This window comes from Asparagus officinalis, chromosome 9 (genome assembly GCF_001876935.1).
Source record: "Asparagus officinalis chromosome 9, Aspof.V1, whole genome shotgun sequence".
In the NCBI taxonomy this organism is placed as follows: domain Eukaryota; kingdom Viridiplantae; phylum Streptophyta; class Magnoliopsida; order Asparagales; family Asparagaceae; genus Asparagus; species Asparagus officinalis.
The window spans coordinates 66,476,315-66,504,186 of NC_033802.1; the positions used below are offsets into that span (position 1 = coordinate 66,476,315).

At 39.6% G+C, this 27,872-nt stretch overlaps 3 protein-coding genes and 1 pseudogene across 3 annotated transcripts in view; 3 read left to right on the forward strand and 1 right to left on the reverse strand.

Moving 5' to 3' along the window:
- Positions 1-4,697, forward strand: part of LOC109824208 (endoribonuclease Dicer homolog 2a) — a 23,237-nt gene extending 18,540 nt beyond the window's left edge. Inside the window, exons 17-21 of the mRNA XM_020390741.1 lie at positions 456-655; positions 949-1,158; positions 2,105-2,518; positions 3,291-3,569; positions 4,057-4,697. Coding sequence (XP_020246330.1) covers positions 456-655; positions 949-1,158; positions 2,105-2,518; positions 3,291-3,569; positions 4,057-4,404 — 1,451 coding nt within the window. The 3' untranslated portion in view covers positions 4,405-4,697. The remainder of the gene's footprint in view (positions 1-455; positions 656-948; positions 1,159-2,104; positions 2,519-3,290; positions 3,570-4,056) is intronic.
- On the forward strand, positions 6,368-16,066 carry LOC109823575 (protein ROOT PRIMORDIUM DEFECTIVE 1-like). The gene is made up of 2 exons (XM_020389853.1): positions 6,368-7,538; positions 15,549-16,066. Exon 1 carries the CDS (start codon positions 6,368-6,370, stop codon positions 7,466-7,468), a length of 1,101 nt encoding a protein of 366 aa, XP_020245442.1. The 3' UTR covers positions 7,469-7,538; positions 15,549-16,066.
- LOC109823576 lies at positions 12,534-14,713 on the reverse strand. The gene is made up of 2 exons (XM_020389854.1): positions 14,564-14,713; positions 12,534-13,286 (listed from the first exon to the last, which is right to left on the reverse strand). The coding sequence occupies exons 1-2, from the start codon at positions 14,711-14,713 to the stop codon at positions 12,534-12,536; spliced, it is 903 nt and encodes a 300-aa protein (XP_020245443.1).
- LOC109823577 lies at positions 14,794-27,572 on the forward strand (annotated as a pseudogene).

The window sequence follows — 27,872 nt, forward strand, 5'->3', positions numbered from 1 at the left end:
TGATCCTACATTGAAAATAAGCAATCTGTATGTGCATTAAGATATTTAATGCCTGTGTATATGGTCGTCAGCAGATGAGCAAAGAACCAATTTGAATGTTTCAAACATTAGATATGTTTCTAGACTATATTATTTATGTTCTGAAAGGAAATGCTAAAAACAGAATATTTTTTTATCTTGTTAGTAGTTATTCGATGTTTCCTTTGGTATCATGGACATTCATGTAGATTCCATGCTAATTTATGGTTTGTGATAAGGCTTTTGATCTTAATCTTTTGTATAATTGTTATACCTTGAAGGTTCCTAAATAGTGTTGAGAATCATGTATACTCGTATGCATTGAATTATACAACATCATTTTTTGTTTGTTATTCATCTTTTTGATCTTTTTTGTCCTTCAATTCTAGGTGTTTATGCTTACCACATGCTTGATAATATGATTTTTTTTCCTTCAGAATTTAGTTCTGCTGGAGTTGAATTGCCTCCGGAACTTTGCAAAATTATTTTGTCTCCTGTCTCAATTGGTACCCTGTACTCATTCTCTTTCCTTCCATCTATTATGCATCGTATTGAGGCTCTGGTCCTTGCTGTCAAATTAAAGTGGGTTATTCAGTTGGATCAATGTGTGAAAAAGGATTATGTTCAAGTTACCAAGGTATTAACCTTTTGCATTTATGCATTATGAAGGACTAAAAAGTAGAAAAGATTTCTCTTTTTTTTTCTTTTTTTTTCCGCGCTATCTATGATCTTTTTAGTTTTATGCAATAGGCTTTACTGAAATTTATAGAACTAAAGGCTACTCCAGTCATGAAGATGTTGCTGTGTAGTGTATATATTTTTTATTGGGAATCTTCAAATAACATAGAAAATCATTCTTTTCTTTTTCATATTTTGACATTCTAGCACTTCGGAAACTTATGAATGGGTCTAACATGATATGCTCTTTAGATATTGGAAGCCATTACCACCAAGAAATGCCAAGAGGAGTTTTCTCTTGAATCACTGGAAACACTTGGAGACTCTTTCCTCAAATATGCAGCAAGCCAACATTTGTTCAAGTCCTATGAGCATCATCACCAGGGTATATTAACTGCTATGCGGGAGAGATTGATCTCTAATGCTTCTTTATGCCAGTTTGGCTGTAGGCGTAATCTCACTGTATTTCTTTGACCTTTCATTTCAATTATTTCAGTTTTTTTCTAGGATATATTTAAATTTCATTTATTAGTTTGTGGTAAACCAGTTAAAAATTTTGATTGTTCTTTCTTTGTTTCAAGTTAAAAAAATAAATAAATCAAAGTTTATGGGCGTCGCAATATATTGTAGTTTTAAGGGCTCTCAACTATGTTATGCTTGGCCATGCTAGTAAACTGATTCTTCATGGCATTGGCACGTAATAGAGAAATTCAACAGAAGTGTTCCTTACATAATGTGAAATGAGATGTGAAATCTGTTGGAATACAAAACTATAATCCTCAACCTCACCAAAACTTCGAAGTTTTTGTGTAGTGGTAGGGACTTTAAGGTGATACCGGAGTAACCTAGGTCTGAATGTTATTGGCCACAAGTTTCTAAAACATGTATGTGTTTTTTGTCTCTGTGTGCATGTATGTGTTTTTTTGGGGGTGGGGGCTGTGTGTTTGTGCTTTTTTGGGCTGGGGAGGGGGGAGGGCTGATGATAGAATACAGAAGTATAGCACTTGACCCTCACCACAATTTTAGAGTTTTGGTATAGCGGGAGGGACTTTTAAGAAAATCTTATATGCACCTTCACAAACCTAATTATGGCTTTGTAATTGCGCTGCTGCCATAGACAGTCCGCTTCTTGTAATTAGCTGACAAGTATGAGGGTTTTTTCATTCATCCTCAAAGTCAAATGCTTGCTTACACAGTGAAATTTGTACTGTAGTTTTTCTGTATCCCTGTAGTTTTTCCATAATCCTTTGCTTCTGCTTTGCTTCACATATCTTCATATAACCTTTTTTTCTCCATTAGGATTATCAGCTGTTCAAAATTCTTAGTTTTCCTGTGCAAAACTTTACACTCTTCGCTAAATCAATTCCTCTTATTTAATTCAATGATTTTCCTTTATTTTAAATGGCAGGGGTTTATTCGCACTGAGAAGTTTGATTACAAAAAGTGGATTATTCCTGGAGATTGTCTTAGTTTTCATGAGCAAAATCAAACTTCATGTTCAACCCAGACAAATATTTATAACAGAGGTATAAGGAATATCAAAAGTAAGGTAGTTGCTGATTCTGTGGAGGCTCTGATAGGAGCGTACCTGAGTTCTGGAGGGGAACCGGCAGCCTTTCACTTCCTTAAATGGCTTGGTTTGGCGATTGATTTCCGTAAGGAAATGGTTGTTGAGAAGCCAATTTTATCTAGGCTTGAAAGGTTTATAAACCTTAAAGATCTCCAGGTCTTGTTGAAGTATACATTCAATGATCCTTCGTTGTTAGTTGAAGCATTGACACATGGTTCATATCAAGTCCAGGATATTCCAAAATGCTATCAGGTTTTTCTTTTCAGCTGTGATTCCTCGTAACATCTCTCTATGGCTAATACATAACATTAGTTTTTGCTGAAGTGAATGCTAATTTTATCATCTATTACTATTACTTAAGCTCTTTTTTGGTGTTCTACCCCTATGTTAGTACCATTTAAAAAAATTCCAGTTAATCCTAAAGTTTATACGCACAACTTCCAATAATTTAGAACTTAGTACATGGACAAGTTTGGAAAACAAAAGCAACAATCTAATTCATAACGAGCTTCATTGCTTGGTAATTAACAAACCATCCGTTATTTCATTATTACTATCCCCAAATTTTCAAAATCATAGATACTTTCCTAATTTCTCCTACACTTGCTATTGACCTATGCACGCATCACATAGGACTGAATATATATTATATTAATGTTATGGTTATCATATGCTATTGTTTCACATAATCACAATTTGCGATCTGGAGTCTTTGTGCTATCACATGGTATTGGTATTGATTTTCCTATGTATTACATTATTGATATTATCTAGTTTCTGAAACTTCTTGATCTCTTCCTGATATAAAAGCCTGGTAAGTTGTATTTTCCTTAAACTACATATGTTTGTTATTCTCTTTTGCAAGGTATTCTTTTAGGCATCTTAAATAAATTTCTTACCAATATTTTATCCTATTGTTTCTCCTATCAGTTCTGATTAAATTTCGTTCCTGGATGCTTTTCTAAAGTTTCTTCTTAAAATCACCCAGTTTAACTCTTTTTTTTCCTTCAATTTTTTTGTGCAGCGCCTTGAGTTCCTTGGGGATGCAGTTTTGGACCTTCTTATCACCGTCTACCTCTATAATAAATATCCTGGAGCAACTCCTGGATTGATCACGGACCTTAGGTCTGCTTCTGTAAACAATGATTGCTATGCTCATGCAGCAACTAAAGCAGGGCTGAACAAACATATTCTTCATGCATCCTCAGAACTTCATAAGCAAATGACGTTTTACCTCAACAATTTTTCACAATCATTTTCGGGATCATCATATGGATGGGAAGCGGGTGTAGCTCTCCCTAAGGTAAGTCTTTCAAGATTTTCTCACTATCATTTTCAAGGTCTATTTTGATGCTTGATCAGTCTAGTACAATCTTTGTCCATATGGAAATCATGTACAGGGATGGATATGGATGTAAAATATTTGTCAAAATATGGCTCGGAATAAATTATGGCTCAGTTTATTTTCTCCTTCAGATCTCTAGATGTGCATGAAAAGAAATTAGATGGCCATCTTTTGGCTTCATGGGAACTTGATTGTAACTAAATGGCCTTCAAAAAAGCATTTCTATGCCATTCCTTGATTTTATAGGACAATGAATGACAATTAATTCACGGGCTCGTGAAAAGTGTATGGAAATACTTAGAACCAACTTATTTCTTCTTTTGTTGGTGTTCTTTTGCAAAAAAAGTTCAACGTAACATTCCCATCTTAGCTTTGCTTATTATCTGTGCATGTTTCTTAATTACCCAACATCATCATAAAATTGTTTTATGGGTTTATCAAACAGGTGCTGGCCGATGTTATTGAATCTATATCTGGAGCAATTTATATCGACTCGAAATTCGACAAAGGAATCGTCTGGGAGAGTATAAGGCCACTTTTGGAGCCCATAGTCACACCTGAAACAATGGAACAGAATCCTGTAAGAGAACTGAGCGAGCTTTGCAGCAAAAAAGCATATAATTTGAGTTTCTCAAAGGCTTGTGAGCATGGTCAAGCTTCATTGACAGCTACAGTTGAAGCAAATGGAGTTGTGTACGAGGCAACATCCAAAGGAACTGATAAGAAGACAGCCAAGAAGCTAGCGGCAAGGGAGTTACTGAAAACCTTGAAGACAGCTATACCTGGACTTTAATTTTTTTTATAATTCATAAAAAAAAAATTCATGGTCTATTTTTACTGATTTTGGTTATTTTTTTGCCCAGTTCAATAGATGTAGGTAATAGGCGTAGTTATTTATGAATGTCAAACATAGAAAATGTTCGTCCATGTTATATCAGAACTGCTAGTTATTAATAGTCTATTTCTCATGTATATTTGTATACATAATGTTGCGCATGGTAACTATGGGACAACGAAGTCAATATTTTTTTGGTATATAGGAGCTTAATGGTAAATGAATGTCACTGAAAGTAAATTACCATAGAATTGCACGTTTCATCATGTTTAGTTTCTTGTACATGGAAACGAATTGCTGCTCTTGTTTACGAGTCCGTTTTGTTGTCTTTATTTAGCCTGGTGCGCGTACTGACTGCCTTGCTGGTGTTCATGACCAAGCTGTTATTGATTGAAGAACTGTAAGCTGGGAAATTTTTATTGCCATATTTGCACTAAAAATAAAATAAAAACCTAAAAAATTCCACATTTAAGGTATGTGATTTGTATCCTAACTAGTTCGAAACATTAATAAAATGATAATTTATTTTTAGTGACATTCATTTACCATCAAGCTCCTATATACCAAAAATATGGACTTTATTGTCCCATAAATATGATGTGTGATATTCTATACGCAAATGTGTATGAGCGGTGGACTTTATTAATAACCAACTGTTCTGATATAGCATAATATGGACGAACATTTTCTATGTTTGACATTCATAAATAACTATGCATATCACCTTCTTCATCTATTGCACTAAGCAAAAAAGTGACTAAAACTAGATTAGTAAAAATAGACCATGACAAATTTTTTTTTTGTAAATTATAAAAAATTAAAGTCCAGGTATAGCTGTCTTCAAGGTTTTCAGCAACTCCATTGCAGCTAGTTTCTTGGCCATCTTGTTATCATTTTCTTTTGTTGCTGCCTAATAAACAACTCCATTTGCTTCAACTGTAGCTGTCAATGAATCTTGACCATGCCCAGAGCCTTTGAGAAACTCAAATTATATGATTTTTTGCTGCAAAGCTCGCTTAGTTCCCTTATAGGATTCTGTTTCATTGTTTCAGGTGTGACTATGGGCTCCAAAAGTAGCCTTACACTCTCCCATACGATTCCTTTGTCGAACTTCGAATTTCTGGCTTAACATAAAAGGTTTTCCCTCCTTTCTCAATATTAGGGGGTGTTAAAGTAAATTGAAATTGTGTAAGTTATTTTTTTTTTACAAAATAACTTTCACATCCACATCAGCATGTAAGTGGAATACAATGTTTGTTTAAAGAAATAAATTTATTGTTGAAAATGCAATGTGAAGATGACGGGACAAAGTTAGATCAATTAGTAAATATAATTAAAATCATTTAATTAAAACTGGTTACTATTTTTGTCACTTTTATTTGACTTAACCACTTTTTTTGGAGGAAGTCAAAATTACATTGAATCTTATGTGGCAACTTCCTTACATTTCACTTTCATAACTACTTGCATACAAACAAAACACATAAAATATTAAAAGAAAGTCACTTCCTTACTTTTATCTCACTTGCATGTAAAAAAACGCCCCCTTAGCTCCTTATATCTTTCACATTCTGAATTAGTCCCTTAAATCATTGAAGTTGATACCGGGTCCCTTAAATCTTAGGTTATTTTGAAGTTCTTCACTCAAATTATTGAAATTACTATCAGGCCTCCAATTCTTAGATTACTTGGAATTAGGACCTCGCATCATGCGTGGAAGCACCAATTAGAGGGACATTAGCTCCCCGAGTCATTGAAATCCGTATTAGATTCTCGAACTATCATAATGCATCTCAAATTAATCCCTCCGATTGCTATTTCTACTCTTGACAGGATTGACTAATTTCAGAATTACTTAAAAAAAATCTGGGGACCTAATAGAAATTTCCATGATTTGAGCGACTATTTCCGCGTAACTCAAATGGACCCGATAGCAGTTTTAGTGATTTTAAGGGGCCAGATTCTAAACGTGAGAGATTTGAGGGTTCGCTTTATATTTCATATCGCAAGAGCGCTACCACGGAAACCCCCACATCAGCAGAAGAAGGCGGACACAAAGGGGGGATGCTGTGTCTTCAGGTCTTCCCCCGCCTCCTCCGTCTCCCCCCAAGCCCTAACCGTAGCTCGCCTCCGCGACCCCGCCTCCTTCCTCCGCCGCTTTCCCGCCATCTTCAACCCTCGATCCTCTGGTCGCCCCTGCTCCCTCTCCGCCGCCGCCCTCCGCTTACGCGAGGAGGAGGTACGAACCCTAACCCTAGCTGAGCCCGGCCTCGTCGACCGCCTGCGCAAACTCCTCATGCTCACCGCCGACCGGTCCCTGCCTCTACACACCATCGATCTCCTCCGGTATGATCTCGGGCTCGCTGTTGACTACCAGCAGACCCTCATCCCTCGCTACCCCCAATTCTTCTCCGTCCACCGCCCCCCTAACGACGAGAGGCTCTGGCTCCGCCTATTAACGTGGGACCCGCTCCTCGCCGTCTCCGAGCTGCAGAGGCGGAGCGAGAACGGGGACAAAGATTCGAACTTGGCGTTCCCGATAAGTTTTCCTAGGGGTTTTGGACTGAAGAGGAAGTGCGCGGAGTGGCTGAGGGCAGTGGCAAGACGTGCCTACACGAGCCGCGTACCGCGGGCCCTCAGGCTCGACCGGAGACGGACCGAGGCTGAGAAGAGGGTGGTGGGGGTGTTTCATGAGATGCTGCATTTAATGGTTGGGAAGAAGACGGAGAGGAGGAACGTGAGTAATATGAGGAAGATGCTTGGGTTGCCACAGAAGTTTACTAAGGTTTTCGAGAGGCATCCCGGGATATTTTACATATCTCAGAAGCTGGGGACGCATACTGTGGTGCTTCGAGAGGGGTATGGGGGAGGGAGGGAGTTGATCGAGAAGCATCCCGTTGTTGGGGTTAGAGAGAAGTATTTGGAGTTGATGAGGTTTAGGAGGGAGGGTTTGGAGAATGAGGAAGATGGTGATGAGTCTGAGGATGACCTTGGGGGGTATAGTTCCTCGGATGAGGAGTGATCTAATGCTTGTTGTTGGAATTCCTGTGGGAAACAGGGTTAATGTTGAGTGGGGAGAGGAAGAAAAGCTGGTATGTTGAATTTTACATAGGATAAATTTTCAAAACCAACCTATTTGGAAATTTAATCCCAGAAAACAACCCCTTTCAAACTTAATTGCAAAAACCGACCTAGTTTCAGCCTTGGGACTGAAACCAGGTCGGTTTTTGTGAAAAAACTTCGGAAACTTCACGAGAGTTGAACTCCCATGAAGTTTAGTAAAACTGCTAAACTTCACGGGAGTTGAACTCCCGTGAAGTTTCGCAGTTCAAAAAAAAACGGGAGTTCAACTCCCGTGAAGTTTAGCAATTTTACTAAACTTCACGGGAGTTCAACTCCTGTGAAGTTTCGGATAAAAATTTTCAAAAACCGACCTGATTTCAGCTCCAGGCTGAAACCAGGTCGGTTTTTGAAAATTTTTGCAAAAGCGATCTTTTTTTGAAAATAAATAGTGAAAGGGGTTGGTTTTGAAAATTTGTCCATTTTACATATTTTAGAGTTTTTATTGGGGCTTTCAGTATAATTTTCACATTCAAGATGGAGAACTGAAAAGATCTTTATGCTCCCATACACTGTTTGTATTTTAGAAGATGATTGCTTGCGGTGATTCATAGAATTCACCACTTCGCTATAGCTGAGTGGTGGGGAAGACCTAAATTTTTTATAATACACTTTTTCATCGAAAAAACCACGTTATCATTATTAATCAATCTATGCCTCAGGAGTTCTACTTAAAGAAGGCAGAGTAGGCTTCTTCTGTGTTTCAATAGTGTTTACCTCACAGTTGAGAATTCTGGATACGTGCCTGTCAGAATGAAATTCATCCTTAATAAGTAACTTGGCCAGACTTAATAATTTAGTTAGCTCTTCGCATAGTAATGATCAGGTTTGCTATAATTTATAGTTAGACAGTTGGTCTACATGCTATTGAGATTTAGGACTTGTAAGTTTACTTATGTTTCATTCCTTTCCCATAAACTTATCAGTTCCTAAAGGGCGGCATGACTGGTGCTCTCATTTTCATTCTAGATATGCACATTAATGTTAGAATACTTATCTAATCACACGATTAGGTGGAGGCAACTAAGTGAGGTAACGTTATTGATTTTCACTTTCACAGTCAAGTTCCCCTGTGATCATCTCAATCTACCTGGATGTTTTCCCTTTAGCATCCTCACTCACGCTATATAATTCAAACACAGTACTTTTGATATGATGTTTCTAAGTATCACATGGAAATCTTTCTTACTCCCAAGATGAGTTTAAAATTAGTGGATCTGGCAATTATCTAGTACTAGTAAATTCCATGGTTTCCTTTTCCAAGGCTCTGAAACGGACAAGTAATTTTTGCCTCATGGACAACTGTCATGGATTAATCGTTTACAATTGACCAATGATATAAAGGACACTTCATGGTCACATTAGAATGTAAAAGCATTAAGAACAATGGATATTATATCGTAGATGAAACCATTAGAAAGCTAAGAAATTGAAGATCATAAAATGGCGTAGAGTCGTAGACAAATCTTGGAGAACTGGGAAAAATGAAGTGCCCTCAAAGCAAAGCGCACTTTTGAGAAATTGAATATAGCTAGTTAATATATAATAATTCATAAAAGAGATAGTATGGAAGATAAAAGAAGAAGTGATGCTAGATGATGCAAAAGTCACAATTGGTTTTTAGATCTTAGGCTGAAACGAAAATCCAAGTTCTAAATCTAAACTAAGAGTTACATTTGAAAATTAGTATTAATTACTTTGCATTAACACTCTTAATCTGTTATCCCTCAAGGATTTACATGAAGTTGGGGATCATTTTAACATCTGCAAAATCCTGGCCCAGGTGCAAAGTCATTGCTAATGTTGAAAAACATTATGTTCAAAAGGGCTTGGCTGAAAACAAAAATAAAAGACCTATTGATTTTGCTAGTGTTGATCAGAGATACTCCTCTTGAAATCCAGCTCCCTTTACTTCTCTAGGCAAATCAATTACGTCCTTATAGGATTTACATGAAGTTGCAACCACGGCAACATATGTAAAGTCCTTGGTCAAGTTGAATTCCTCGCTAACATTTGTGGGGTGGAAAACGCCAGTCTTAAAACTCGAAAGTAGCTTAGCTGAAAACAAAACAAGGAATCATGATTTTCCTAGTGTCCTTGACGTAGACGTAGAAACGGGGAGACCTATCGGATATCGTTCCGATGCCGACGAGCCCTGACATTAGCATGTATTTCACGAGCTTGAATCCACAAACTCTAAATTTCTCAAGTTTGAGAACGAAAACAAGGAGAAAAACTCTCTTAATTGAATAATTAAAAAATTAATTACAATTCACAAAATGAACTAATATTTATAGCCAACTAATCCTATCCTAACCCTAATAAAAAAAGTCCGAATTTAAAAGGAAATAACAAAAAATATGAAACTTTCCAAATCTGTTTCTGAGTCGACACGAGGCTTGTCGAGTAGTGACGCCTTTCGTGTCGACTGACATGTGTCGACTGGCATGTGTCGACTAACATCGCCCTTCGTGTCTACTGGGGTGTGTCGTCTCGTCCTATCGACTAGGGTCTCGGCTGGGTTATTGACTGGGGTCTCGGCTGGGGTCACGTTTTGTCGACTAGGGTCTCGGCTGGGTTACTTCGCCTGGGGTCTCGATCGTGTAGATCTCCTGTATCAGTCCCTCCTTCGAAAGAACTCGTCTCTGAGTTCGCATCACTTAAATACAACTCGATTGAAGGATGATAATCAGAAATATCCGTCACGTTGAATGTTTTAGACATAGCCATTCTTTCTGGAAGATCCACAACATATGCATTGTCATTGATCTTTTTGAGAATCTTGAACGGTCCATATCTTTTCGGTTTAAGCTTGTTGTATGTTCCAGCCGACATCCGTTCTTTCCGTAAGTAAACCAGCACCATGTCTCTTTCATTGAACACCTTGAGTCATCTCTTCTTGTCTGCTCTCGCATTGAACTTTGCATTAGCCTTCTCGAGTTTTGTACACACTTCCTCCTGAATGTTAAAAGTATTCTCGGCCATTGAACTTGCTACTTGTCGGCAACTTCAACAAATCTTGGAGATGTCGATGGGTCTTCCTATAAACAATGGAAAAAGGTGACATACCTGTGGAACTATGAACAGTTAAGTTGTAGGCGAATTCAGCTTGAGGTATAGCTTGATCCCACATCTTTGGCTTCTCTCCACATATGCATCGAATCAAGTTTTTCAACGTCCGATTGACCACTTCCGTTTGTCCAGCTGTACTAGAATACTTCAATGAAGTGTCAAATTGTCGCTATAAAGTAGTCCAAAAAATCACCAAGAACCTATTATCCCTATCCGAAATAATCGAACTAGGAACATCATGTAGCCGAACCACTTCTTGAAAAAATAGTCGTGCAACATGTGGTGCATCCGAAGTCTTGTGGGCGGCACAGGATGAAGTGAGCCATCTTAGAAAATCGATCCACTATCACAAAGATTGAATCTACGTCTCTTTGTGTTCGGGGAAGTCCCAACACAATATCCATACTCAAATCTTCCCATATATCCTTGGGTACATGTAGAAGAGTATACAAACCAATATTCTGCACTTGCCCCTTTGCAACTTGGCACACTTGACAACTTCTCACAAGTGTCGCCACATCCTTTCTCAAACTCGGTCAATAATATCTCTTCTCACGACTTAAAACATTCTTCTCTCGCCCAAAGTGTCCACCAAGCCCGTCACCATGTAAGTCTCGAACTATCTTTTCCCTCAATGACGTCCTGGGAATACAAAACCGATTTCCTTTAAACAGAAAACCGTCCATGATAACGAAGTCTCCTGTTGGTTGTCTTGTCGAACACTTTGCCAAAATCTCCTGAAAGCCTTCATCATCAACATAAAGCTCTTTTAAACAGTCAAAAGCAACAACTTTAATTCGCAATACGCTCAACAAAGATACCCACCAATTCAAAGCATCTGGTACCTTATTGTCGATTCCTAATTTATGTCGCAAAGTAAAGTTAAACTGCTCAAAATAGAAAGCCCAACGTCCATGCATTTTGTTGATATGCTTTTGATTCTTGAAGTGTTGAAGAGACTGATGATCGGAGTAAATCACGAAGTCGTTAGTAATGAGATAACTTTCCCAAGTCTTCAAAGAACGATAAACAGCATATAATTCCTGCTCATAAGTATTCCACTTCTGCCGAGCTTCATTCAACTTCTCGCTCAAGAAAGCAATGGGGCGCTTCTCTTGAGAGAGGACTGCTCCAATACTTACACCACACGCGTCACATTCAAGCTCAAAGAGTTTGTCAAAATCTAAAAATGCTAATATAGGTACAGTAGAAATCTTCTCCTTGATAAGGGCAAAAATTACATTTGCTTCATCGGTCCACTCGAAAACATCATTCTTCAAGCAATTTATCATGAGAGTAACTATAGATCTGAAATTGCGAATGAAACGCCGATAAAAATATGTTAACCCATAAAACCTTCTTACTTTAGTAGCACTTTTTGGAGTCGGCCGATTCTTGATTGCCTTGACTTTATCATCGTTAACTTGGATCCCCTGCAAGCTTACCACAAACCCCAAGAACACTAACTGGGTTGTCAAGAACACACACTTCTTAAGGTTGATGTGAAGTTCATTCTCCTTTAGCACTTGGAAGACTTCTCGGAGATGCAACATATGCTTCTGTTCTCGGCTATAGATGAGAATGTCATCAAAGTAGACGACTACAAATCTTTTCAAGAAAGGCTTCAGAATTTGGTTCATCAAAAGCATAAAGGTGCTTGGAGCGTTCGACAATCCAAAAAACATCACTAACCATTCATAGAGGCCTTCACTACTCTTGAATGCAGTCTTCCACTCGTCGTCGGGTCGGATTCGGATCTGATGATACTCACTCATCAAGTCGACCTTTGAAAAGACGCTCACTCCCAACTGATCTAACATGTCGTCCAGCCGCGGGATTGGGAACCTATAGCGGATTGTAATCTTGTTAATAGCTCTACTATCAACACACATCCGTCAACTCCCATCCTTCTTTAGTGTCAACAGGGTCGGAACTGCGTATGGACTCATACTTTCTCGGATGTGGCATTTCTTAATAAGGTTCTCAATGGTGTCCTGTAATATCTTCTTCTCCTGCGGGTTCATGCGATAATGAGAGAGATTAGGAAGCACTGAACCCGAAATGAAATCAATGTGGTGTTGAATATCCCTCATAGGAGGAAGATCCGCTGTCAGCTCTTCAGGAATTAACACTTCGAACTCCTTAAGCAGCGATTTCATCTTCTCTGGGACCTCAATGAGTATCTTTACTTCTTCCTTCATAACTAAAACAAACCTCTGCTTCAACTCTTTTAACTCGGCCAGAAACTCTCCCTTGTTACAAAGAGATATACGTTTGGACTTTTGATCTTTGGGGTGCTTTGGAGAAGGTGGAATAGGTGGTAGGATGATCTTCTTATTCATCCACACAAAAGAATACTCGTTTTTCTTGCCAGCATGCTTAGCGTCAACATTATACTGCCACGACCGTCCCAACAATACATGGCACGTGTTCATATCCACAACATCACAAGCAACAGAATCGCTATAAGTCTTGCCTAGTGATAGTGGCACGCGACATATTTCGGTCACCTTCACGGAGGGACCCTTCTTGATCCATTCGATGGTATAAGGCACATGCTTGGTATCGGTTGGCAATTTCAAGTGATCTACCAAGGCCTTTGACACTATATTCTCACAGCTTTCATTGTTAATGATGAGGCTGCACACCTAGAAAAGAAGATTTGATGTCATTGTGAAGAATCTGGAGTCTTCTGAGCGCATAGGAGTCGTTGAACAACACATGACACATTGTCGCCCTCAATCTCGACAACCTCCTCCTCGTACTCTTCTTCAGATGCTGTGTGTCAATCATCAGCTTCCTCATAATCCGCAAGATTGACCTCCCGTCCGTCGCTACGGGCACTCGTTGGACTTATGCCCTGGTTGGAGACATCGGAAATACTTCCCTACAGTCGGCTTGGCATATAGACTTGCTTGAGTCGTCGGGGGCTGTGGTTGATTTTTCGACCGCTCGGCCGACCGTGGAGGAACATGCCGATCAATTGTCATTTGCCCGGACGACTCTCCTCTCGCCTTCTCGACCGAACCTTCCTGTTCGGTTCGTCTGAAAGGTAACATTTTGGAGGACAATCTTTCCGTCTTGAGAGCCATGTTATGGGCTTCGTCCACAAAGTACACATTGTGGATGGTCATTTTCTCTTGAATTGAATACTTTAAACCTCCGATATATTTGGTCGCGAGTTGCTCTTCGCTCATAGACAAATCGCAACGAGAAGTAAGACGGAAGAACTCTTCGGTATAAGCGCTTACTGATCTGATTCCTTGACGGCATTGCTCGAACTAGTTGTTGAGAATTTGTTTGTAGTCGGGTGGTAGGAACCTAGCTTGGAGTAACTGCTTCATGCGTCGCCAAACCCGAACTGGTTGCTTGCCTTACCATCGCCTAGTAGTTTGAATCTGATCCCACCATGCTGCGACTCCTCCTTTGAGACGATATGCCACAAACTTCATCTGGTTTGCTTCGAGAATATTAGCCATCTTAAAAAACTTCTCCACTTCGTAGAGCCAATCCAGGAAAGCCTCTATGTCTAGATTTCCTCCAAAGGAAAAAAAACTCTACTTTCATCCGATATTCTTGTTCCTGATGATGTCGACCTTGTCAGTGGTAGTTGTGACGAGGGTTGAAGCCTTTACCCCGACCTCTCCCATAAGGTCGATCTCCCTCTTCTGCGCTCGACACGTTATCATACCATGGCCCTTCAAATTGGTTATCATAGTCCACTCCGTCGTCGCTGTAATCATCATGGGGAAGAGTTTGTTTAGGAAATCGTCGATGATGTGGAGGGGGTTGATATGGAGGAGGTTGATATTGAGGTGGTTGGTTTGGACGTGGTTGATTTGGAGGGGATGAACTAGAGGGGTTTGAGGATTGTACGGGGGTGGATATCGTGGCTACCTAACTTTGGGTCTGTTTAGGTGAAGACCGTCGGCGAAATTATTCTCATTGTTGAGGTGAAGGGTAAGTCATTCAATGGCTTGTTGAAGGTTCTGAAGAGACGCCTCCATCGTGCCAAATCTTCCATTCTCGCATAAAGATCTTGTAGAGAAAGCTCCTTCACGTCGTCATCAGCCATTGTCGAGGATGTTGAAGCCGAAGCTCTGATACCACTTGACGCAGACGTAGAAATGAGGAGGCCTATCGGATATCGTTCCGATGCCGACGAGCCCTGACAATAGCAGGTATTTTACGAGCTTGAATCAACAAACTCTAAATTTCTCAAGTTTGAGAACGAAAGCAAGGAGAAAATTTTTCTTAATTGAATAATTGAAAAGTTAATTACAATTCACAAAATAAACTAATATTTATAGCCAATTAATCCTATCCTAACCCTAATAAAAAGAAAGTCCGAATTTAAAAGGAAATAACCAAAAATATGAAAGTTTCCTAATCTATTTCCGAGTCGACACGAGACGTGTCGAGTAGTGACGCCTTTCGTGTCGACTGACATGTGTCAACTAACATCGTCCTTCGTGTCGAGTGGGGTGTGGCATCTGGGGTATCGACTGGGGTCTTGGTTGGGTTGCTTCGCCTAGGGTCTTGGTCGTGTAGATCTCCTGTATCAGTCCTGATTTCTATTGCAGCAATATGTTGGCTTTGATTTGGTAAGTCTGAAGGACCATCCTGCGTTGCTTTAATGTGTGAATTAGTGTTGTGATAAATATTTGGTCATTCATGTTATTCTGGAAGTTGGAGAGATATACACCATATGACATACATAAAAGCTCACATGTAATCTACTTGATCGACCACTTACCTATAGACACGGGGGGGCTTGTTTCTGCTTTTTGCATTATATTCATTATTATGTTGCTTTTGGATTAATGGCTAATTCAATTTTTCATGTTCCATTTATTTCCTACCTTAATGTCAATAATTAAAATATGTTCTTATTCTGGATGTCACTGCAGGGATTGCAGGTGTGATGGATATTAGAGATGCCATCAGATATGAATCTTTTTCTTTCTCAGTACCTTTTGGTGGATATAGTCTTTTCTGATTAAAACTAAAAGGTACACACAGTCCCACACATATTGACACCGTTTCGCTGAAAGTAGCTTTCTTGGGTGAAGCTGTGTGTGCCGATGAGGGGTGGTGGCTTTTTCACTTATGCCGCTTGAATTTGTAGCATCCGTATATTGTGATAACGAATGAGCTTTTTGTTCATGTAACATTCTGGTCCTTTCTTGATGTATCTCAAGCTCATGTGCCATTAAAAATGTGCAGATGGAAGGCTCGCTAATTTATGTTCCACACTTTTTTATCGGAAATATGTAATAGTACTCACTAGCTTAAGTACAGGGAAAGATGTCGAAACATTTGTAACTAATTTCACTTCCGCGATAAAATTGGAGTTTGGGTAGAGTGTCGATTGCTTCCCTGTATTTGAATCATTTTCTCATTATTTACATGAGGATTTCTTCGATTCTTCGGTAATAGTATACCTATCTTTCTCTCTCTTTTAATTCCTTGCTTCAGCTATACATGTTCAGTAGCCACTGACATATAGTTTTGAGTTGATGCTGGATCGTCCATGCAGGACATCGGTTTCGTATTTTAATTCTTAGCTCGAATTTATGTATATGTCATTGTGTTTTCCATGAGCCTTGGTAATCAGATCTTATGTCAAATGCTTGATGATGTACTGTCCTTATTTTGTCGTCCAAATCCGTGTTGATGATGGAGATAATTGCTATAAAGAACGTATACCTATCCGAACTTAGGTGTACACACACATGCGCCATATAAAACAAATAACACCATGTTGGCCCAAATGTTTCTTCATGCAAATGGTCCAAGATTTTGATGAGACTAACCAAATCAGCCTATTTTAATTTTAGCTATTGCTCCGGATTGTTGTGATGTTCTTTAATGCTGTCCCCGTCTTGTTTTCTAGCTGCTAGCCGCTAGGCCAGGCGTCAAAAGAAGCGATAAAAGAGAGATGAGTTTGGTATCAGGCCCTTAAGGGGCTGTTTGGTTCCCTGTTTTTGAGGGAAAGTTACTGTTGAAAGCCTGCTAAAAGTACCAAAAGTGCTACTTTTTGACAGGCTTTCAAGCAAAATCCTCTTTTTTAGAGGCGTTTTTGCTTGAAGCCTGCCAAAAAAGTGATACTTCGGCAGGCTTTCAAGAGAATTTTTTTTAACCAAACAGCCCCCTCTTGAGTTGTGTTCCTTCTTTTTTTTTCCCCTTCATCTTAGAAACTTGTCTTGAATAATCACTTCATGGGAAAGGTTGGAAAGGGATTTTAGATTATCGAAAAGGGTAAACAAAATAGGTATATTTAGACCACTTATAAAAGAATGAAATTCCTCGTAAGATGTATCAACAGGTATATACATTAAAAAGAGGATTCAAACAATATTTTTCTGCCTCTCAAGGAAGCACAGTTTTATGTGTAGTGACAACATTTTTCCTTTCTTTTATGAAAAATTCCCCAAGGACCAAAAATATGGGACCAACAGGGGGATAGGTGAGTCGTTCCCCTCCTATTGCATAATGAGCTGGCCATCATTAATGAACGTGTGTAATTGCAACATACGAAAGTCCCTCTTTCTTTCTGTTTTTCATTGTTGTTTTGCTTTTTCATCGTCGACGTTTGATCTTCATCATGTATTTCGATTCAAGTAAAATGTGAAGGCCTCAATAATTCATTGAATCTTGCCATGAAAAACTTATATAATTTAACTTCTTAGCTGAGAGCAGGGTAGTTGCAACTATGATTAAGTTCTCTAGTAAGGTTAATGTGGAATTACCTTCTCTAAAGATGCTTTAATTTTTTTTTTCTTTTTTTTTCCTGAATGGCTTCTATTTTATTTACTTCAGCTTCTTTGTTCATATAGGAATTTACCAATTTGTTCACACTTTTGATTCTTTTGAAATGCGTACTACAATCCGTTCTGCTCAAGTGCAATCCGCTTTTGTTGTCATATATCATGTGTTTGGAGATAGACATCTGGCTTTCTATGCTCTGCCTTCTGCTGCAGTGGATGCCTAACAAAATAGCAAATCTACACACCCCTGCTTGTAGTGATTGTCGAAAACCACCTAGAAAGCTCTCTGTTTCTATCTAGATCTTTAGCAGATTAGCTAGCTATTATTCACTTTTATCTTTTCGCTCCTTAGACCTGTTTATGACTGTTAGAATTAATATAAAACTATAATCCTTGATCCTCACAGTAACTTCGGAGTTTTTGTGTAATGGTTGGAGGAACTAAATTTAAGAATGACCGAATATTTATTCTTTGCATCGTGCGCCTTGTCCTTTATTTGTTCCATTCTTCTACGCTGCACATAATTCCACCCGAGGCATGTATACATATATGTGTGTGGAGTACCGGATTCCTTGCTGGATTTGTAACGTTGCTCAAGCGACAACGTGGTTGATTGTACGGTACTGGATCGTGTGAAGCTGAGGAGGGTCTGGTGAGAAACTGCCTCTCTGATTGCTCAATCATGGCGTGCCACTGTTTTTTCATGTTTGGTAGTGGATCCAAACGATGCGAATGGCGCCAGATTATTTGTTAAGGACAACCCATTCAAAGTCCTTGCGTTTCATGATCACAGCTCTTTATCCATGTGACCTTTCCTTGGCAAACAAACTGAATGCATCCCCTCCACTGGTATAATTTGTTACGTCCTTCATATATGGTACAGGGTTAAAATCCAGCTAGCTGGCCGAATACGGGGAAGATCGAGCAGTTCTGATCGTCGGGGAGGGAGATCGGAGCAGTTTTCATGCTCGTCTCAATACCGACGTTGTACCCCTCTGTAAGTGCGGTGGTTCTGTTCAAGACTCTCTTCTGGCATGACCTGATAAATTCCTTCCGATACGAAACAGACCTCGTCACTTGATCGGGGGGTGGGGGTGGGGTTCGATCGATGAGCTGGCTCATTCAGCCAGTTTCCAATATACGAGGGGCCTAAGTCGATCGGCGCATGATATTGATGGACCAAATGACTTTGCGCGCGGACGTAAAAAATGGAAGCCTGCATATGTCGACAATGTCCGCATGGTTTGCTTCTTGCATTGAAATTTTTTTTTATGCTACCTGCACTTCCCCTGAAGGACAGCTCGCAGCTTTGCATGTTCTATGATAGATCACAGTTCTTGCGTGCGTTATACATAATTAGTTACTAGAATCATTCAGTTTTCAGGCGATGTTCGGTCATGTGTCCTTGTTTTGGATCTGCTTCTTCTCTTGGAGGAAAATGATGTGGGGGGCAACACTTGATTTGACGGGTGATGTTACCTGGAAAAAAAGTAAATCGTGAAGGACGTTATCGATGATTGAGCAATTGAGGAGGGATGTCAGAACGGGATTGGGATCCTCTACTAAAGAAAATCTCCTAATAAGGAGATCCTACCCTTTCATTTTCATCATGGCCTTTCATTTTCCCACCCATCCTTGTGGGCCCCCTTCCCAACTCTTCACGATTCTTATTAGGAAATCTTAGTTATTAGTAGAGGATCCCAATTCGTCAGAATGAGAGTCAAGGGTGGCAAATGAGCGTTGGTCCACCGTACCCGGACCCGATAATTCTGGTTACGGGTTTATACTTATCGGGTATGGTCGAAACCGGGTCGACCTGTCTAGTCTAGGAAACAACTGGGTTGGGTATGGGTTTTTGCATATTCGATCCGCTGAGCACAAACCCTGTTTAAACATTGAGTATGGCTTGATCCTTGCGTTCGAAATTCAGCTCCAAACCCTTGGCTTTTCATATACCCACATCACTTAGAGCATCTCCAACAGCTTCCCCACCTTCTTGGTATTCTAAAATTTGGAGAATTTCGAGCTTTTTTTTGGTCCAACAGATTCCCCATCTCATTCCCCAAAATGGGGATAGGAGAGAAAAAATAGAGAGCATTCCCCAAATTTGCAGCATTCTGCAAATATTTGGGGAAGCACTTTTTCACGTTCTTCTAGACTCAACCCACAAAAAACAACTCCATCTCCTCATTATAATAATAAATAATTTGGTCAAAATGGGGATTCTTCAAAATAATAAATAATTTATTATTTATTAGTCAAAGATGTAGAATATTTTTATTATTGTAATAAATGCATGATTCTTCAAAATGGGGAAGCTGTTGGAGTTGGAGCAAAAATAATTTGGAGAATATGACATTTGATTCCCCATTTTGGAGAAATTATTGGGGAAGCTGTTGGAGATGTTCTTACAAACCCTGAACCAACGTCCTCTTTGTTAGCTAGATATTTTGTTACAGTTTCTCGTTTACATATTGCAGTTGTAGTAGTTAATGATCTTTTTCATATGTTAGCTGTATTTTTATTTATTTATTTATATTTGTGTCTTTTTCAAACTTACAAACTTTTTTTTTTCAATTCAAGATTTTCAATCCGTATCGACTTCTACCGGATCCCGGCCAGTTTACCGTACGAGATAACGGGTAGGGTGTGCGTACCCGCCTTTCCAAGGTTATCGGTACGGGTGGGGGGTGGCCGACTCGTTTATTAAACGGGTTGGATACGGGTCTTCCTTATCACCAAGCCGAATTCGAGCTCGACCCGAACCCGACTTAACCTCGCCTTCAGACCTATAATATGCTCTGTTGTTTCGGAACACAAGCTAGCTTTGTGCTAGACCTCCATGGTGTGAACACAGAGTTGATTAAGGCCCTAATGTTAACATTAATTTTAAATTAATTAACCTGCAGCAGGTGGGGACCAAAAATCTGGAGAATAATTTGGGGAGTAATCTTCGGACCAAGATGCCAGTTCTTTACAAATCTTTAAGCAAATTTTAGCTTCGTAGGGAGATCAAAAAAAAAAAGTAGCGGTCCTTCATAATAAACTACCAGAGACAGCGCACTCACAGCTGGAAATCAAACGGAGAGAGGAAATTCTTCACCCTGCTGAGAGTTGTCCTTCAGTTTTAGAGTTATTGGACAAAACATTGTTTATTTAATTTGGGTTCAGCTTTTCTGGCGTATATTGTTTATTACGTTGTGTTGGGGTGTACAGGGACCCGTTCCCGGGCGGATCATGACACGTGTTTCACTATCAATTTTGAATCGGTGAATATCGAGCATTATACGTATCTCATCATCAGTTTTAAATCGTAGTGAAGTTGTTATAAAATTTTAATGCACATCAGAATGTTGTATTAGTCGAATCGCTAAGAATGATTCATGACGATGAGTACATTTGTATCAGTGCAATCACCAATTTTAAAAGACATGCTGCTTATCTAATAGAAGGCCCTACGATATTTTGTTCCCAGGTGTCATTTAAAGCTCTGAAAGAGACTGCTCTAATTGTCTCTCACTCTCTTTCTCTCTCTACAGAGCAGAGAGTAGAGAGAGAGAGAAAGAATTAGTTAACCATGAGATGGGGTCCTGAGGATGGTCAGCACTGAGCAAGTAGTAAATGATGGGTGATTTGGTGAAGGGAGGGGGGGAGGGGGGGTGCTGCTTGAACATGGGCACATAGTCAAACTTCTGTTTATTATTAATAACCCATGAGCCACTAGGCTTGCCATATGTTGCCAAAGTGCAAACAACCACCACATGAGGGGGGGATTATATTTCTGCATGATGATATAAAATATACTTCTATATTGTGTGAGGTTAAGGCACCTTGTGCCTACCTAATGTAGTGGTGGTGAAATGGTGAGCTTGTGGTTGAAGAGAGCCTTGGATCCTCAAGTACTAGAGTTTTTTTAAGAGGATCGAGGGTTAAAGTTTTATATTCTAAACGATAATGTTAGATATGATTATAATTTCGCTTAACTTCGGTAAAGTGTGAGGTATCAAACGATAAACGAAAAGAAAATACAAGGGTGAAGTTTATTACTTTAAAGCTAAGGGCCCACATGTGCATGCGTTTCTATTAATTTTGAAAGGTTGTTTTCATGATATGTGGAAATTCTACAACATTTCTGTCTATAATTAGTCTGTAAAAATGCGTTTCTGTTGGTTTGAAAGTTCTTTTCGTTATCTGTTTAAATTCCAAAAAGAAAGAAAGTGATGGCTATGTCTTAATCTAAAACTAAAAGTTATGTTACTGGAAAGGAAAGGGAACGCTTTCCACTCCTTTGTAACACAAAGAAAGGTGGAACTTTGGGGATAAAAAGTTCACTATAGTTGGTCTTATTTTAGATTGTGAGAAAAGGATTGGGAATCAGAATCTCAATCCATGGATCCCTTTTCCCCTAGTTGAAGGGGCAGTGGTCTCTGTTGGAATATAGATTATTTTCTTTGGCACCTGTCTATGTTGTGCTCTATCTGAGTGGGAATTCTATGAGAACCCAATAAAGGAGTAGAGATCCTATTAGAATGCCCTGCACCAGTGCAGGTACCATCGATTTGGATAACACGAGGCAGTTTAGACTTTTAATTGTGTCCCTCAATCCCCCTCCGAATACAAATCATATCAGAGAATGTCCTGTATCGTGTGGAGTGTTCTGATCTACATGTTATGACAGTTTGGTAATTCACCGCCCCTCCTATTTGGCACATCAGAACCCCGCACGGTGCATAGTTCTGTTGTGCCAAATAGGAGCAGCAAAATTACTAAACTACCCCAGCCAAGTCATAATATTTGCCTAAGTTCGTTAGCACGGTGTGAGGTATCCTGATAGAATTCGTAGTATGCTCTATCCAAGCCTCCTATATCTGCCATTTTTTCACTCCTGATATATTTTGCAACAACTTTCTACTAGATTAATAATCAACCGTTTACTAGATAAATACAAAGCTATTTCGATATTAGCCCCCGAAATCTACCACCTGAAAAGATCTTTATTAGTTTGACAACATCCCACTAAATCTTTAAATTTGATCTAAGAACCCCTCCCCCCCAAAACAAGGGGGGAAAAACCAAAAATCCTATTAGTATGTTGAAGTAAGCCCCCCTAGTTAGAATCTGGTTGAAATAGAGGAACATTATGTTTACTTCAACTTTTCCTAGTTACACCCCTTTCACACAATCCCAAACCCTTCAACCATTTTAATTTATACTCGCTAAGTTTCCCCAATCCATTTAATAAAACCCTCGTCCAAAACTCATTTTCACTTCATCTTCTCAAATGTCTTTTCTAGCGGCTTTAGCTAATCTCAAATGTGCATCAGATAGATTCCCATTGGGGAAGAAGTTAGAGAAGCCATTGGATAAGATGAAGTGAAAAAATGTGTTTGGTTTGGGGTTTTACTAAACGGATTTGGAGAGTTTAATGGGTATGACTGGTAAATCCCTCTATTTACCTAGACTCTAGCGGGACTTAATTATTTCAACATGCTAGGAGATCAATTTCAAAGACTTGCGGGGCTCATATCGAGATATTGAAGAGTTGGGGGCCTAATACGAAAACAACCCACAAATGTTACCATACCTTGAGAAAATGTGAGAACAAGTGCAGTTAACTGGTTTAAGGCGTTTGCTATGTTTGAACGAGTTATAGTTGCTCTAGATAGTAATGTCTGATCATGGTTTGAAAAGAATACAACCCTAAGATATTATCATTGAACTCCAATGAAGTAGGAGAGTACTTTTATTGAATCAGGGTGTTCCTGCAAAACATTCATGTAGTACATGCAGGAGAGAGTGTGCTAATTTGATCAGTGGAACAGAACCGACCTCCTATTCACATGAGGAGAGAATTAATCGTAACATGATGTCTACAGTCAGCTTTCCCACTCTGATTGGATATTAAAGATTCTCATTAATTTGCAGACCAATGTTATGACATTAATAGGGCCCTGCTTGGATTGAGGTGAATGAGTGAGAAGGGAAGGTAGGGGAGACATTCAACTCGTTTGGATAGGTTTTTTATGGGTGAAAAGCTAAGTTGCACGGAAACGGGCACGGGTACTGGTACGGGTGCGGGTGCGGGTAAGGGACATTGCAAAACTGTAAAATGTAGGGTACGGGGACACGGCTACATATACATATTGAATTGATAATGTACATGAGATAAATTTTTCCCCGCTTCATGTGTCAACCTAACAGAAAACGTGACCGCGGATCCATGAACGAAAGAATAAGTACGTAATAGAGAAAACAATTACAAAATGTAGACATATAATTTATAGCATAGGGTTTCTGCCTATAGTGTCCAAAACACAAAAACACTCTCACCGTATAAAGCGTAAATTAAATTGCTTCCGTGGGTCTTGCAATCTATGTTACTGCCTAGGGTCTCGCAATATTTCAGGTACAACCACGTAGGGATTTAATTCCGAGTCCTAATGTTATATATTCTTCACGTAAATCAGGCTTCAATTCGTAAACAGCTGATAGAGATGTAGACACGGGTTCGAGGCATGAGTTGGATGTTAACACTGGTTTGAGTCATGATTCGCGGCTCATATTAGTGTTAAACGCCGGTTTTGAGTCATGAGCCATGGCTCATCTACTCCTCTACACAAATGGGAGAACCTAAGATTTACTATTCATGCTACAGTGAACACTATAGTAGTTTTTACTGTAGCAACAGGAAATTAGATACTGTAGTGCTTTGAAAAAAATCACTGTGGCACACGGGAACACTGTAGCATTATAAAAATCTGTAGCAGCAGCAAAACTATAGCAAACCGAAAATTTTAAAAACATTATTGTAACATTTAAAAATCAGGATTACTGTAGAAAAAAAAAGATATGTCGTGCTTTGTACGGTGTTGACGACTGGTATGAGTTACACTAGAGGCTAGAGAGGACAAGTGATGATGAAGTGGGGGTAATTTTAGAGAGAGAAGCGGACAAAGGCAATTAGGGATGGATCATGGCAGACTTGTCACGTGGAACCTGACAATCTTCCCTTTTCGGCAGCATATTAACCTACTCATACATGTTAATGGCCCCATTCTACTTTCCTTGTTACTTTTTCTCTACAAACCAAAGTACGCACTGTTCAGCGAACGAAGATCACTGTTTATGTCTCCTACAAACACAATGAAAACGGAGTGATGCAACACTCGATCACACGGAAAGTCATCTGGTGGAGTTTGTTGGAAATATATATCTATATATATATTATATTATATAAAGCGTTACTTCACGTAGATTGCCTAAGCCACTTTAGATTTAGATTGCATATAAGGATGCCACTATCGATGCATGAACTAGACCATTCCAATGGATGATCCGCTCTATTCGTTATGATTTTAAATGTCTTAGGATATCTATAAAATAAAAAATCATGACGTTATAATATTTCTAACGTATATTTTTCATTGACTATTTAGTTGTATTGTTGTAAAACCGTTAATTTTATAATTACTTAATGTACGAGTAATTACAATCTAATGTGATTAATTTTTTGTTTATGTGCTATTCAAAACATATAGATCAAAGTAAACTGAGTGAATTAAGTAAATTAATTACGCATAATGCGTCCTTACATAGTTACTTTGAATCATACGTTACTTTTGAATATAGATATAACTAGTGTGAACACCGTGCAAAGCACGTCATATCTCCTTTTTTCCTCTCTAAAGTAATCCCGATTTTAAATGCTACAATATTTTCTGAATTTTTTTTGCATTGCTACAGTATCCCACTCTGTTATAGTAATTTTTAAAAATGCTACCTTGTTCCCCGTGCGTTACAATAAATTTTTCAAAAAAAAAAAAACTACAGTATCTCATTTCCTTAATACTACAGTAATAACGGTACAGCAAAATAGTACTGTAGTTTTTACTGTAGTATGAATAGTAAATTTTAGATCCTACCGTTTGTATAGAGGAGTAGATAAGGACTTCAAAATCCTGTTTGATTATTACTCCGTACAAGTAACACCACCCTGATGCACCCAAACTAAATGCTATGCCCTTCACGCCACCTATTTCACTTTTCCACCTCGCCAAAGACCACGTAAATAACTCTTGGATCCACGTGCTCCAGGCCCGGACTCCTACGCCCATAATTAAAACCCTCCTATTCGTTAAAAAGCAGGTTCATTTTCATCTTGGTACTCTAACATTAGATTGTTTGAATCCCTAACGTTGGATACAATTTATGAAAATATGATGCAAATTTTTAATAGAAAACCCTAACAAGATCACCTAGGTGGGGGATCAAAGTGCAAAGAGGAATTGAAACTTGAGGATATTAAATCAGTATAATTAGTTTACGGTATCAAAATCAGGATATTAAATTAGTATAATTAGTTTACGGTATCAAAATGAGGATATTAAATCAGTATAATTAGTTTTCTGCAACTTTCACCAACCAATTTTAATTTTTAAATGGGAAACTGTTTACATACTTATTGGAAACTGTTAGGAATTTTGACATCGCATTTTGTCTAGAAAGCAGCATTCTTAATCCGGAGCTGTACAGTATGGGGCAATTTTACAGATAGATACCAAGAATGAAAGATTTGAGAGCTATATATGTAAAAGAACCCCCAAAATGTAATAGTAGAATTAGATAAAGTTTAGGGTCCTAAAATAAAAATCCTAACAAAACAAAACAATCCAACAGCTCTCTCTCTCTCGTTCGTCTCTTATTAGTAGTATATAATACATATAGTAGTTATATAATATATATAATATATAGTTTATTTTATTAAAGCTCCGCTCTCTCACTATAGATCCAACCTCCCTCTTTCTCTCCTCTCCAATCGATGGAGACAGACACAGAGATAATGGCGGAAGTGCCGGCGGCGCCGGCCGCGGTCGACGTCGGCGACGGCGACAGTGCGCCGACCCGTACGGACAACCCCGGTGGAATTGCCCTTCTGCTCCAAGAAAAGCTCGGCAAGCTCGTCTCCTCCTCCGCGCGCTCCTCCTCCCCCTTCTCTTTCCGCCCCCCAGCCATCCTCCTCCTCCTCCTCCCCTTCTTTTCGATCCACCTATCTCCTCCCCCCGCGCCGCGCCCCGCGCGTCCAAACATCGCCCCAAAAGAAAAGCGTCGGGGCAGCAGTGGCGCGAAAAGACGCTGCTTTGAACCCATCGAATACGTCTCGGTGCTGAAGCGGAGCAAATCGGTTGCTCCGAGAGGTCGATAGCCCTAGGAAGAAGAGCTTCTGGTCTTTCCTCTACCTCAGCTCCTCCTCCTCCTCCTCCCAACAAGCGGAGATCCACGTCGTCGTCGCCGGCGATCAGATCTGAAGCAGAGCGAGGAGAAGCGCGACGCCAAAACCCTAAATCGGAGGCGGAGAGCCCGGATCGGGAGACCCCGTTCGTCCTCTCTTTTCAGCCGGAAGGTCGCCAGGTCGAATCCGTCGGCTGCGCGGACAGGAGCTTCTCCGGCGATTCTTGGACGGATCTCGACCGGATTCGGCCTGGCACCTCCGAAGAGTCGATCTCACCGCGAATCCAACAGCAAGACGGCGTATCATCGCAGCAGCTGCGATCACGACAGCGAGCAGGAATTAAGGAGAGAGTCAAGTGCGGCGGAATCTTCGGCGGTTTCGGAATGATCTCGTCTCGTCTTCGACTACTGGCTCTCAGCCGCCCGCTCGCCGCCGGCTCGGCTCCTCCGGCGACGACGATTTGATACGAGAGGATCGAGCCGCGGAGCGTCGACGTCGATGGTTCTGGACTCTCGGAGCAGGAACAGGAGCTGGCCTGGGCTTTTGCGAGCCCAATGAGAGCGTTCAAGCCTGCTCCGTCGTCGAAACCTTATGAGCCAGGAACGCCGTTAGCAGCGTTAACGGAGCTGGTAACGGCAGTGGGAAGGCGGTCAATGGGGCAGCGGCGGTAACACTCGGAAAGTTGGTGCCAATCCATCGTTGCTAGCCGCGCATTGAACTGCACTTGGTAATTTGGTTTTTTTATTTATTTCTATTTTTATTTTTATTTTTATTTTTATTTTATTTTATTTTTTTTGAAGTTGAATTCGTTGAAAATATGTCTGTTGTTGTATCTAGCTGAGCTCTCACAAACCTTTAGGCATTGATTAGATTTATAACGGAGATGCTTTTCTTAACTTTTTTCATATAATAGATTTTTGGGGTTTGGATCATCATGTTCGTGTGATTCCGAGGAGGGAGGACCACCATCCTTTGTCTCAAGTTTCTTTTTGGCATTTTCTTGTTGTCAATCAAAGCGAAGGGATCTCTTGTTGCTTTTGCGGGAAATTGATTTGAGTTTTAAGTCCCTTTAACGATTAGGTAAAATCCGTTGGGGGATGAGGATTATATTTAGAAGAAATTTTCGAAATCGCCTCAACAGTAATGTTTTTTTTAAAGAAATAGACATCGTTCACTTTTAATTATAGAAATCGGCACACTTTGAGTTAATTGCGGTACTAATTAGTCGGGGTTGC

Bases quoted from the DNA above. Each gene is read 5' to 3' on its own strand.
- LOC109823575 (XM_020389853.1), top strand. From the start codon at position 6,368: ATGGACCCGATAGCAGTTTTAGTGATTTTAAGGGGCCAGATTCTAAAC.
- LOC109823576 (XM_020389854.1), bottom strand. From the start codon at position 14,713: ATGGCTGATGACGACGTGAAGGAGCTTTCTCTACAAGATCTTTATGCG. The intron at 13,287-14,563 runs GTCTTCACCTAA...CTTCTTTTCTAG, and splicing joins TGAGAATAATTTCGCCGACG to GTGTGCAGCCTCATCATTAA.